We start from the raw sequence: 14463 nt of genomic DNA on the forward strand, positions 1-14463 counted from the left end.
CGCAAGCCTTCGTACTTACCTGCGGCGGCCGCCAGCACACAACCAACAGCGACAGAACTATTGATTGGATCACATCGATTGTTACGGTATTCGAGGACAGAAAAACAAATTTAAATTGCACCTAATGGATGGTTGGCGGTTGGCGTTGGTTGGTCCGTTGGTCGGTTGGTCGATGGGTCGGTTGGGCAACCTAAATGACCTTGACCTGCATAATACCTCGAAACACAGGCACACACACACACACATACACTCACGTGAACAAAACATAGCTAAATACATATGCGAGAGGCTTTACTCGCTGCCAGTGCGAAGTAATTTTCCTCAGTTTTCCTTTTTTTAATTTTTCCAACCTTACACCGCTGCATCACTCACAGCGCCCTTCTATGCATGCACGTGTGGTGGTTAGCGATTGGTATGAACTTTGTATTAATAATTCTGAACGTTCAAATTACACATCGACAGCAGCCAATGCAATAGCAACGAAATCGGGGAAAAACAAGTAATAACGTCGACATATGTACATATGTAAATGAGTCCTGCATGTGTGTGTATGCACGTATTAGTTGCTTATTCTAGAAGTTGCGAACGTACATATGTATACTCACTCAATGTAGATTTGGCCACTCATTCTGAGCAAATGCAAGTAGCCACACTCTTTAAAAGTTTGCTATTGTTAATGAGCTCGATTAATAATTAGTGAATGCATATGCGCCTGCAAAGCTACGCAGATATAAACATAGAAAGGTACGCAAATATAAATATGTATTAACTTATAATACTAGCATAATTATACTAATATTTCTTAGTTCGTATATGCAGTTAGGAAAGTGCAAGTACCTAAATACACTCACTCAATCAATTCGACAATTTAATATGCTCACGCAATAAGTGACGTCCGCCGCATGCCAGCTTCCATTCCTTTAAACCATGGTTTTGTATTGGAAAATACATTTGTGTGCTATTTGCTGCTACTTTGGTACTATTCCTTAATGGATACCACTGCGTATGAGCAACTTTTGTTGTGGAGATATCCCTAGATGTACATAGAATGTACTTAATACATAAGTACTTGTGTATGTATTATGGTCTTCATTACCATCTACCACGAGTAGTCGATAGCAAGTTCTTGCGGGATAGCAAGGTTCTCTAAGGTCTTCTATTTCGTTTCACCGATGTGACTTTGTAAATATTTTCCATGCGAAAATATCCGGAATATGAAGGCCCTTAATTCTCAAATAGTGTGGCATTGCATGATGGCGTCACGCTCGTGGATTGCGTTGGATGAGTTACTGTCCATTGGAATATTCACGCCATCAACCGGGCAAGCGCTGAGTTCGAGAAGAGTTACTATGATTTGCACTTCAGCCGAATGGCTTGAACATATCGAAGCGGTCACAATTTGTTGAATTTATGCCTGGTTATTGGCTGCAGTTTAAAATCAGTTCAGAAATATGTTTTTTACCTGAGACGTAATTGAGAACATCAGAAAAGTGGTTTATAAATAGGGTATTCAAAATTTTTAATTCGGTGCAGTTTTCCAAAACTCTGGATAGCGTGGTATTGTGAACTGAGCCATTATAGAATCTATCTAAAACTAAAATACTACCGCATTCTACAATCAAATTCGATGATCGCATGGAAAAGTTGAATGTAAAACAATTTGCTAAACAGAAGTGAATGAGTAAAGGTATGTGGTTTTGGTTTTTTTTCGAATGAAATTCTAGAATATCCAAGCAATTAAGTTTAAATATTACAATTTTTCATTAGAACCCATATCAAGGAAATAACCTACTTTTTCCGGCACAGATTGATAAATTTTAACTTCCGTACACTTGAAATCAGACAATATTTTGAGAATCAGAGTTAAGCGCCACTTCCCAACGCCATTATAATGCTAAGTCATTTATTACTCAACTTAAAGCAAAATCGCAATTTAAACTACTCAAATACTTCCATAATCAAATACAGTGCACGCCATTGCGCTCGCAAAGCGCCGCTGTTTTGCTATCGAAACTTTTGCATGGACCGAAAGACAACAAATAATTACCAAAGTAGAGCAGAAGTTGGTTCAAAAACACTCAAAACAACGAAGCGCAGCTGGTTTGATCAGTGGTCGCTCCCAGCTGCCGTTGGTTGTAAGTGGCGGATATACATACATACATACACACGTATATGCTTGTAGCTTGATGTACATACGTATGTATGTAGCCCTTAACCAAAAACAAGCAAATAAATGCAAACTTCAAGGAGTACCAACGCCAATAAATACAAGCCCTGCAAGACAAAGTGCGGCGAGTACTTGCTTCCGTTTTAAGGAAATGTGGTGGGAAAAAGGGTTTAAGGATAACAGCTGTGTTGGTTTTGTTTTCAAGTAGTTATAAATGTGAATTTACATTGGCGATTTTTCAGCCATAACTTAGCGCCGATTTTGATTTTACTTTTCTATATGCACTCGACTGCAAATTGGTATAAAATATCCTTGTATGTTCTACACCAAAAAAGTGCCTTAAGTGGCCGGAAGGCTTCGCTGCAATCCAAGTAAAAGATCTATGTTTCCCCCGGAAAAGAGTTTCGACAACAAAAGTGCGGACAAATTTCAATCATTCATTAATAAGACTAGCAAACACGATTGTCCTTCCACTCAGAAACTAAAACTCCATATGCAGCCCGTAACGTATACGCCATGCAGAACCCTCGCGCCCCACTACGCAGCTATCAGCAGCGCGTCGCCTTGTTGTTCGCTTGTGTTGCCACAAAGGGTTGTTACCAGTGTTAGTTTCCCATTGTTATTTTAACTATTATTGTTTCCTCACCTGTTTGCTGTTGTTGTTGTTGCTTGTTGCTTGTCTATGGCCACAATATTGCGTGTTTGTGTCAGCTGTATCTGCAACATTGTTGGCAACTGTTCAAATTTTAAACGATACTTGAGTGTTTCTGTTTATGTTGTTGTTGTTGTTGACGCTGGTTGGAAGTGGTGTGCTATAAATGCGCACGACAAACAACAACACGTCCTGCATGTATGTATGTGTACATATATGTACATATGTATGTCAATGCGACTTCATTTGCGACTTTATTGCAGCGGAAAAAGTAAATTAAGTAAAGCTTTTGATGAACTTAAATGAAACTAATTGCGTTAAAAAATGCAAATGTGTTGAACTATGTAGTTTGTTAAACATTTTTGCGTTGAAATGAACTTTCGAAAAATTTTGTAACAATTGAATTTCTTGTGCTTTTTGTACGTATTATATTATTTACCCAAAATTATTATAAAAATGGTAAATTTCGATTTCACTATGGGTACCTACGTAGATAGATGATGGACAGATATTTAAATGAGGTTTGCTTTGCAGAGCGACCTTTAGATTTTTTGTGCCCTTTACTCTTCACAACACTTCTTATCAAAAAGTTCTCCAACCACAGAAGATAGAGAAGTTGCTAATTTACGTAGTTCCGAAAACGGATTAGGACATATGTTCAATCCCCGGTGCGTGAACTAAGGAGCTTTTTCATGGGAATACCTATTTTATAATTCTAATTGATGCAATTCGAGGTGACCTTCGATCAATCTGCGACGTTAATTCAGGGTCCTCCAACTTTAGGTTGGTTGCTATGACGAAATTCAAGCGCGAAAAGGGAGGAATGCTATGCGGTTGTTGTTTAAATTGTGCCGGTAATTTCGATAAAAGCTTCCGACTTGTGATGTAATGCCATTTCGTTGATGACAATCTGGCGGAATAAAAGATCCAATTTAAGAGGGTTTCCAATGCTTGAATTAATTCTGCCTCTTTGCTTTGATATTCTGAGCCTGGTCATTCCTGCGCCTGGTCCACGCAATTCTGCCTCTTTGCTTTGATATTCTGAGCCTGGTCATTCCTGCGCCTGGTCCACGCTTGCTTGACAAGGTAAAAGGTAATTGGTAAAATGTTGAAAAAGGGGTGGGTTCATCTCAATGCTGGAGACTATTGAGTTTGAATTTGTTCTGCGATTGATTTTCCACTTAAAGAAGATGGTATAGTCGTATAAGGCACTCTCCACGAAGGTTTCGAGCACTGATTTAACGACTGCTCGACCGGCCAGTTCGGATAAATCTTGACTAACTCATGCTTAACTACACTCCTCTTCCACGGTGGAATAAGGAACTTCAGAAGCTAAAAATCTACAAAGGATTCTCAACAGAGCATTCAACACTGTTGCTGCCTTATTCTCTGATGTTGTTGTTGTGCAATCTGCACTACCAACATGTTTACATATACAGCGTACGCGTAAGCTATTGTTTGTGTATGTAAATTAAGTTGCCATCAGCAACGGGTTTTTCCGCCCCAATACCTAACAGTTGGCGCAATACAATATTCTCAAATGCATCAATAACAAGTTGGAATCAAACCAACTGATTGACGGAGTGACTAAACGAACACAAATTTTGTGTGCGACTCTGAGATGGTGCAGCTGTTGGCAACCGCTTGTAACTGGTTACATTGATTGTGTGTGTGTTGTCGTTGCTGTTGATGGCTTCATTAGTGGCAGCTCTTATGCAAACCGACGTAACGTAGACTTCTGTGGCCTGCGGCTGCGGAATGCAGCAAAACCACCTCGCGCAGATATCAACGGCAGTTAGGGATTTCCCAAATGATGAGCGCTCTCGGAGACGTGCGACAGTGAGTGACAGTAAAGTTGAATATGCAAGTGTGCGTGCCCGGACATGTTTAGCAAGGGTAAAGGCAGGCAGGCAGGCAGTGATTTACATTGGTTCAGCACGTGTGGCGCGCTTGAGTCGTCGCTTCCATGTCTTCAGGGTGTATTTGATTACTGGCGTCTATGTCTATGCAAAATGCCACACATGGCGCAAATGCAACTGATGCTGACATACAAACATAGCCGCATGAACACGCACACAAACACACATACATACTTACATATACCATTACAAATAGGCTTATAATTGCAAGCAGCTTGTTTGGTTGTGATTAAATTGGCATTTAATTTGATTAATTGTCATCCATGGGTAATCGGTTTTAGATTAGCATACATTTTGTCATCATCCGTCGAAAGTCGCAGATGTCAAAGATTATTTAATTAGGTGATTTGGATTATTAGAAAACTTTTAAAGCTTTTAAAGCTTTTACTAATTTCCGTACACAAAATGAGATGATTTTAGTTTTTCTTGCGAGTTGGTTTTGTTTCTTATCTCCAATGAAGGGAGACCAACAATGCAGGGGTGCTTGATTATCTCAACCGATTTCAAGGGAACACTGTACGCTATTAAAATCCAAAACGCACACATAAAATTTGTATGCCGCTTTGCTAAAGTCAAATTCGTTATCTTAGTTTTTAGAACAGCGTTTTGTATGACTTTGCCAATTTTTTGTGTTTCAGTGTTGGTCAGGAAAATAGGTTTATTTCTGATTTTTATTTTTAAAGTGTACAATTTTTTTTTGATATATTGTTTAGCGAGGAATTGATTTCATTTTTTTTGTAACTTTTGTCCGGATATTTGTCGGGGCTTTCGTCGGATTTCGGAATTTTTAGATATAATATCCGAGTGCTTTCGGTATTCTTGGGATTTGGTAGACCTTTTTTTGAGATGGAACTTTTCCGGATTTCCGGATTTCTCGCGATTTTGTTAGAACTGTTTGGCAAATTTTCCAGATTTCTTCAAGACCGTTTGGTATTTTCATTAAATTTCGGAGACCTTTTTGAACGATTCCTTAAGTATCCTCTCCTTTCTTCTTGGGATAACAAATTATATCTCTAATTACATCAGTTCCAAATCACATATTTATGTTACTCATAGCAAAGCCAAGCTACAATTTTTACCTATATATATAAGTATGTATATATTTATGAAAGAACTCTTCACTATGAAACCTATGAATATACATATGTATATCACTTTATATATTAATAGCTGATTTTATCGTAAAATTCTTGAACGACACTTTTTTCCTTTTTTATTTGTGAATTCACAGATAACTTTCATCTCACTCCACCCAGAAAGCACTTGAGTCGACTTGAGTGATTGTGATTGCCATTCAAGTGCCACTCAAAGCGTCGCAGAAATAATAGAAACGTTGAAGTGTGAAGCAGGGAAGGGAAGCCAAAGCTGGCGTAGCATAAAAGCGAAGATATTCAATCGGAATGACATAAAAGGCTTACACATACGAGGACATATGCACTCAGAGTAATAAATCATGCCTGGAAAAATCCACAAAAGCAACAGCAATTCGAATATGAATGACATTCCAATGCAACACAGAGCATACGCAGCAAGCGAGGCAGAGATAAGACAGCAATTCAAATGTTTTATAGATGTCACTACAACCACACTACCACAAAGAACAGCATCGACACCGACTATTGCAGTCGAACTCATATCACCGAATAATTGAAAAATATTTTTTGGCAGACAAACAAAAACTATGTGACACCAACGAATGGAATATCGAAGAAGATAGAACCACAAGAAAAGCTGGTTTTGAGCAAAAAAAAAAAGAAACACTATAATAACCACAATAGCAACAAAATGCTAAATCCAAAGGGAAACTTCATAGTGTCGGCTATAAATTAAGGATAAGCATAAAGAAGATATAATGGAAGAAGAAACAGTGGACGAGCAAGGGAACGGAAACGGAAACGGGAGAGTGCTTTTACAAGATGCGTCGAAAGCTTGGGACAGTAAGGAAGGCCAGGCGCTTCCAAAGAAAGTTGTAAGTGACGATATTATTCCACCCGGGACGGTTATCGCTGAGAAGACAGATTCGTTGGTTGGAGTGTTGAAAGGACCAGCAGGCGAGAGCGTTACAGCTATGACAAATGCGCCCAAACAAAGCACACCCGAAGAGCAGCCGGACGACGTGTTCGATGCGGAAGACAGCCCCACGCCCCGACCTCTGGCAATGGTCGACAAAGCGGTCAGCACGAACGACACCCTCGAGGACTTGCAGCGCGCACTCACCTATGAAGTAATTTTCACAACACTGCTGCAGAAGAAAATAATGGCCATCAAGCGAGAGTGTGAAGAGCGCAAACGAGCAAAGCGCATGAAACGCAAATCGATCGGCCGCATATTCTTCAGCCGTAAGCTATTTGGCGGTTCGCGGAAAGTGCGTGGCGACAGCGAACCCGACGTATTCATGCGTGGCGATCTGGGGGCAATGATCGCTTCACCAACGACTTTTCGTAGCCCGAAGACTGCCAGAAAGCCGAGTGGACGTAGCGGACAAAGCGGACGTCAGGTCGGCGATGACATCGAAGTTGTCTCTGCCTCAGCGTCTGCATCAAATGGCAGTCACCGTTCGCAGATGACACGTGCGACACTAACGAAGACACAGAAGGTAAAAACCCGGCTTAGTACAGACCCCCACACCCAAGGTGCGGCCGTCGGACAGCCTGCAGAAGAAAGCGTCACGAGTACGCTCAGCAACTCCTCGGACAAGAATGATGTGAGTGGTGCTGGTCAGGCCGTCATGAAGCGCAGTTTATTGGTACGCGCTCAGACGCACACACCAGCTGAGGTGATGACGTCCAGTTCGGGCTCTGGCGACTCGAAAGGCGCAGCGGGTCGCAGACGTTCAGTTTCAGTTATAAATGGCAACGGAAATGGTGGCGGAGTGGGTGGACTGCCCGCCTCTTTGTTGGAGCGCACCTACGACACCACCTCACTTGCCAGCGGGTACGAAAATGGCACCGGTGCTCGTCTACACACCTCGACTATGGCCGATGATAGTCTCACCTCGTTGCGCGACAGCATTGAGAGCTTATCATTTGGCAGCTCACGTTGCACGGTGAGTTTTGGCGGCGCCGAAATCATACCGGAGGAAACTGCCTCGCTCTTGTACGAGCGCGCTCGCATCGCCAAACGTTTGCGTGTACTGGAAGCAAAGTCAATTAGCGCGCAGTGCAGTCCCGTACTGCCACGTCATTTGATCGGGACCATACAAGCACCGGAGCCCATGCCTCCGCCAGCGCAAACTACAACCAGAATGGAGGCCTCCACCGCCACTAAACACATAATCACGCCCACCACTGCCGTTCCGTACACCGCGTCGTCCAAAGCTGCCTCTCTCACCGCCGTCGGTAGCGACATTCCAACGGTCCCCACCAGCAACAAAATTACCCAGACAAAACAACACATCTTTCGCCACCAAGTGTCTTATACGGACAGCGCTTACGGTGGAGGAGGCGACTTTGGCGAAGCGTCAGCCTATTCGCGGTACATCTCACGACAGAACACTTCCGAGGAGAGTGCAAATTTGACTGTCAGCACATTGTTGAATCAGAGCGACTCATTGTCGTTGCACGCGCCAATATACTCGCCAACCACTTCGTTCACCGGTGGCGGTGTCGGCGGTGCAGGCGTTTTCATGCTGGGTGATCGCTTCAAATCGAAGAGCACAAGTCTGTTATTGGTGAGTGGTAATGGCCGCAGTCGTTCACGGCCACCGCCAACACTACAACTACAACAACTGCAAACGCCGTTCGCGCCCATGCCGGCCAACGGCAGCATCTTGGTGAGTGGGACAATGCCGAGCAATATTAGTCATAGTGATCAATTAGTAGATAGTTTGAATATGAAAAATACATTCGCTTCCTCTGGCACCGTACAGCCAGCAACGGTATCTAACGCACAAAAACAAACGCCCTTGCACTCCACGACTATTGCTACTACGACTGCTGTCAACGCAACCACCATGTCTTCACAGCTAGCATCGCCTCCTCCTCCTACGCTTTACCATGCCACCAGCGCTACGGGCGGCACGTCGGAAATCACCACGGCAGTTATTGCGTTGAACAGCTCTGGTTTTCGGAATGGCACCGTCAATGGGGTCATTGTGGCCGGGTCAACGGTGCCTGCGGACACGGCCAAGTTGAATCGCATGACTTCAACATCAACTGGCTCCAGTGTGGCGCCGACCGGTTGTTGCACAACAACGAAATCCTCCTCACGCGATCGCGAGAAAGACAAGCAGCGCTTTAAGCCCAGCTGGCCGTCAGGGCAGAGTGGCAGTGACGATGAGTATCGGCGGCGCAAACGAAAATACAGTAAGTGTCCGGAAGAGTGATGAAGAATTTAATTTCAATATTTTTTTGTTTCTTTTTTTTCGTTGTATAGAACGCTACCACAGATGTTCAGATCCCGTTCTGGTGTATCCGACGCCAAGTGGGTTACAACACTGCATACTTAGTATGCCATCTAATGAGCCAGCGTGAGTATCTTTGTCATTAAGAGACTATTATATTTCGTGCGCTTCAACTCGCAATTATCCACCCAATTTGTGGTCTTTCATATTTCGCTCTACATAGTTAGCCGTTGATTTATTTAAAGTAATCTATTTTAGTTCGTTGGTATTTTCAATTCTAATTTTCCTATTTTCACTTCTTTTTCGCAGTCAACTTCAGTACAATGATGATTTCGCTTTCGACATGCAAATCCCAATGGAGTCCGACAAAAACGACGACCTTGAAGAAATAGTTCCAAGCAGCCATCGCCGACATCGAAGACATCGGTAAGTCAGTATAAAAGCACAACAAACAAACAACTTAATTTCAGACAATAAGAATGAGTGAATTATGGGCTACGAAAAATGAAGAAATGGCGTAAACAGCGATAGATAACTGAGCACAAAAGCAAAAGGTAGTGACTTAATTAATAAACTTTACTTCAGAATACAGTAGGTGGACACAAAATAAGGACTGTAATATCGAAAATTTTTTTAGGGAAAACATCGTTTTTTTTTGCATTAAAAAATAAGCCTAAAAATATGTAGCACTTCAACTGTAAGAAAAATTTATGAATTGGTATATATTTTGCTTATAGCTATAACGATACATATTTTTATGTTTGTTTCTTTAGCACGATATCTGTACATATGTATGCCAAATAGGAGTACATATAGAAAAAATTTAATGATACGAGTACTGCACAATAATGCATTCTTTTATATGGAATCAGCTCTGGTGGGTGGCGTTCGAGGAATGCACACATAGAAGAGAAATGGATAGGGTCCACAGCTGTAACGCAAGTTTGGCCCTTCGAAACTTCGTTTTTAGCTTTTCTCTTAAATGTCAGGATTTTTTAAGGACTTTGAAATTTCAAAGATATAATTAATGAAAAAGTTATTTTAATAAAATCACTGCAATGTAGAATATCAGTATGGATACAAATGAAAGAAAATATTCTGTAGAGCTAGAAAAATTAAATATTTTTTTTTTACAATGACGAATAGATATTGAAAATGCCCTTTTAATTAATATTAGTTTTTAAAGCTAATAAAGTTAGAGGTGCGAAATTTGAGGATGGGATCGTGTGTATATCAGTCCTTAAGATAAAATTTTTTCAAAAATACGTATTGCAAATTTACAAGGAAATGCAAGGATAACATTTTTAAAGGACTTTTTCAATACCTATTCGTGCTTTTGTGCAAAAAAATTTAAACTTTTTTAGCTCTACAGGATTTTCTCTTTTATACGATATTAATATTATTACTCTATACTGCACTGAGTTTTTTAAAGAATTTTTTTAATTAATCATATCTTTAAAATTTGAAAGTCTTTTCAAAACATTTCTGACGTCAGTTAGAAAAACAAAAACGTAGTTTTATTACTTTCTGCCCTTAGTTACGCGAACTGCCGCATGGTGTTATATATACTACTTATTCAATATGACCATCGTTAATTGGATTATGTAGCTCAATGAATAAATTCTCCACTACGAGTTCCAAGAGAATCATACGAAAAAATTTTACAGATCAGGATTAACGGACTAACGGCCTGCGGTCATTTTCACCGGTGGCTCAAAGTTTGAACAATCAAGTCTTCCAAAGAGAATTATTTAGCTGCGAAACCCCGTGTGTGGTAATGATTCCTGGGAATCGCTACATAGATGAGGTCGTAAACGATGCTACCGTTAAAGTACTATCCGCATACTACAAACGAACTCAAAACATTGACAAAACTTGACAAGAAACCCAATTAGTTGGCGAATAGCTAAAACTCTGAACTACTTTGATATGTAGTCCCTTTATTACTGGGGCGGTAAGGGCCATTTTTATTTTGCTACTTAAAAAGGTGCCTGGAAATGGACATCAGCGTTACTTCCAAGGGCGTTCTTCATGCCATAAAAGCAATCATCCCCCTCTGTAAAAGCCCGTTCTGTTCAAGGTGGAGTTAGAGTATTTGCCCCACATAACAACAGGCATTGTCGCAACTGCAACTACTACTTTGCCTAGCTACTGTAGCAGCTGCAACCAACTGGACTGTGTGTAATTAGGGTCGATCCATGTACGCCTACTGCCGCCGAGATAATTTCCCTGCCGCTGACCTTCCGCCTTCACACTGCAGCAATGACCGACCATACGCACAGACTGCGAGATAACGCTACCAATTAATTCAAAACAATTCGAATGGGTGCATGTAGATAGATATAGGGAAGGAGCAAGTGAAGAAGCGGAGCATTGCAAATGAGTGGAATACCAAGCGAAAATTGATGATTGTGGCCGAACGTCTAGGAGTTTGCCAACGCTGAAAGAGTGTGGTGGAGCAAAAAACGAAGAATAGCAATTAAGAAAACGAGTGGCGCGAGCGTAGCCGCAGATGGCTGGAATAGTACAGGATATTTGCAATTCAGCTCGTTGCCTTTGAACGATTGCGGATGCTTACTTGCCACTTCACAACGTCAATTTAAGAAGCGGTGCTGCAATTTTTAGTCCGATAGTGTCTCGCCGAAATCGAGCTGACGTTAAACTATGGAAGGGATTCATGGCCAAGCCAAGTGTGCGCGAGTGTGTGTGCCAGCAGTGATAGTCTCAACCATTATGAAAGGCGAAAATGCTTTTCCTATTGTTTTTCAACGCGTTCAACAAGCCCAAGCCGCAAGATGCAATAAAAAAGCAATAAAAAAGCAAACGTATCATTGTCTGCCGCCGCGCATCGCCATTCAACAGTTGACTGTCAGTCTATGCACTCACTGCATTCTTCCGTAACAAGCAAAGATATTTACGTACATACATACATACATACATACGTACACTTGTAACTACCCAGCAAGGAAAGCTACTAGTTGTGAACTAGAAGGGTACCACTTTACGTTTCATCCCAACTAGTAACGTTCTCTCTTTTTTCATTGTTAGCGACTGGTATTTTTAACTTGGCCGTGCTATACGAAATGCCAGTTTTCCGCTCCTGCAATGGCCGACAGAGCAAAGCTCTGGAATTTCTACCGACTAGTTTACCTTTTTCAACGAGCAACTTTCCATAACAAACTGGTGTGACTTCTATCCTTAAATAAGAGCTCACGAAGTGGACTTGGCGTATACTACTAAGTTCAGCTTTGCACTGCAGGGTACATGCATACATATTTATGTATCTAAAAGTGCTTTGCATGCCGGTAGCGCTGCCTCTCACGCGCTCGCTCGCTCGCTTGCTTGCTTTCCTGCTGCCTACATTCAGCGCTTTGTGCAGTGGTGGCGGCTTTGGCAGCGCAGTCGACTGCTGTTGAGGCTGCCAGCATGTTTTGTGCTTTAATTATGCTTCGCCTGAAATTTAGGTCAAGGTGTGCCAAGGAGTTGGCAAGTGTGAGTAAAGAAGGGCGAGCTTCGTGGGATGCGCGTGGTGTGCGAGTGAACGAGGGGCAAGGGCGTAAAGTTGTTGATGAAGAGCGATTGCCAGTGAATTGCGAGTCGACTGCTGGCTGGTTGCTGACTGCCTAACCAAAAACCCAACTGAGTGCGACTCGACGTTGTGTTGGCATAAAAAAATGCAATGTTAATTTTAAATGTCGTTGTTGCTGTTGTTCATAGCTTTGTTAATTTGAACTTTTATTCTGCTTGCGTATGCAAAATGCCGCTGCCACACTTCGTGAAAATTCCAAAGTGAAAAGTTGGCTTAGGCGCTTTTTATGCGAATACTCACTCATTCAGTGGCGGCGGCGAATGCAGTTGTGTGCGCTCGTGCCCAACCGATGGCATTATTTGCGAATATGCGAGCGTACAACAATCGAATGTGAACTCAGCTTATTCACTGCTTCAATGGGTAATTTAATGAAAACTGCAATGCTAATACAATTTTATACTGTGGGTGTGAGGACTAAAGGACTGGTGAAAAAGCTATGAGTCAATTTATGCTGAACAAATTTTATTTCGATTTACGAAAATGGAAATTGCAATTGGTACAAAAGTAACAGCTTTAACCAGATCAAAGCTTTTGGTGGACAGTGCTGTTAATCAGCTCTATCGTAGCGTAGTGGTATTTTCAGATATTAAGGGGGCGTTTGGCAACGCTAACCATGTCTCTATGTGCTCTGCGGTCAGGAAGCGTGGAGTGGATGAGCAGTTAGTCGGGTGGATTCAGTGTTTAGAAGATTGTTGACTGTGGCGAGGAAACTGGTCTTTGTATCATGATAGAGGTTGGGAGAGGATGCCCTCAGGGTGGGGTACCCTTCTCTCTCTTGTGGCGTTTGGTAATGGACTCACTATTAGCAGAAATGCAAGACTTCGTTTACATCAAAACTAACACGGATGCTGTTCGTGAACTATCATCAGCAATTTATGGTGGAATATATCCATGGTTATAAAAGGTTTCAACTTCAGTGTCGGATCTTAATACTTTGCTGAAGTTCCGTGCACAGACATTTGGTTAAAAGGTTTTCAGAGCAGTCTGTTTCTTTTTGGCATCTAATGACAAACTAATTACTGTTGTCTCTTTTGGAAGAAAGTACGTCATTAGCTTTCGTACAAAGAAGCAATAGTGAGATCCATACACTCTCTCTCGACTAACTACAAGGCGCAATCTATGAGGATGATATATGGTAACTATAAGCATCATCGTGTCTGCACGCTGCAGGTGTGCACTTAAAGCTACCCGCTTCGCGCGCTCCTCCACACAGTGCACCCCTAGCGCCGTTATTAACTACAGCCCAAGGCCTAATGTACACTCTGATTCTTTTTGGGGGATAGTATCTCGAATTATAGTAAATATCTTTATATGTATATGTATATCTTATATCTATATATATCGCAAGCCCTGTTCAAACGGGGCACAGCTCAAAAATCGAATAGGGGAATATAACTGCTTGTAGACCGTACAGATTCAACGCCAATAATTTCGAAAGAGGCATAACAGTAATTTTCTTGTTTGAAATATTTTAACCACGAAGAAAAAAATATTTTGCATTAATTTGAGATAAATCCTACGATTGATTTATGCAAAAAATTGGCATACATTTTTTTTTAATTCTGCCTCTTTTCAAATATGTGTGCGATATGTGGAAGCTCTACTAATTCCCTTGTGTATATTGAAGTAATCAAATTTCGCTGTGCAAATATTTTACAAGTTTTGCAATAATAAAATTTTTTCTTTGCAGTCATCATCGACACAAAAAGCGACATCGTCATAAAAAACCAAAAATTCTTGTGCAGGATCTGGAAACGCGTGTCGTCAAGGTACTATCACAAATACATACATACA

The 14463-nt window shown here is 41.5% G+C and overlaps 1 protein-coding gene across 1 annotated transcript in view; it reads left to right on the forward strand.

Annotated features, from left to right (window-relative positions):
* Nucleotides 1–6527: 6527 nt before the first annotated feature.
* Nucleotides 6528–14463, forward strand: part of LOC118743426 — a gene marked incomplete in the record, with an annotated part of 206863 nt that continues 198927 nt past the window's right edge. Inside the window, 4 exon segments of the mRNA XM_036476081.1 lie at nucleotides 6528–9042; nucleotides 9113–9206; nucleotides 9390–9506; nucleotides 14360–14438. Coding sequence (XP_036331974.1) covers nucleotides 6591–9042; nucleotides 9113–9206; nucleotides 9390–9506; nucleotides 14360–14438 — 2742 coding nt within the window.

Source organism: Rhagoletis pomonella, unplaced genomic scaffold (assembly GCF_013731165.1).
Source record: "Rhagoletis pomonella isolate Grant_MI unplaced genomic scaffold, Rhpom_1.0 Rhpom_scaffold_00007, whole genome shotgun sequence".
NCBI lineage: Eukaryota > Metazoa > Arthropoda > Insecta > Diptera > Tephritidae > Rhagoletis > Rhagoletis pomonella.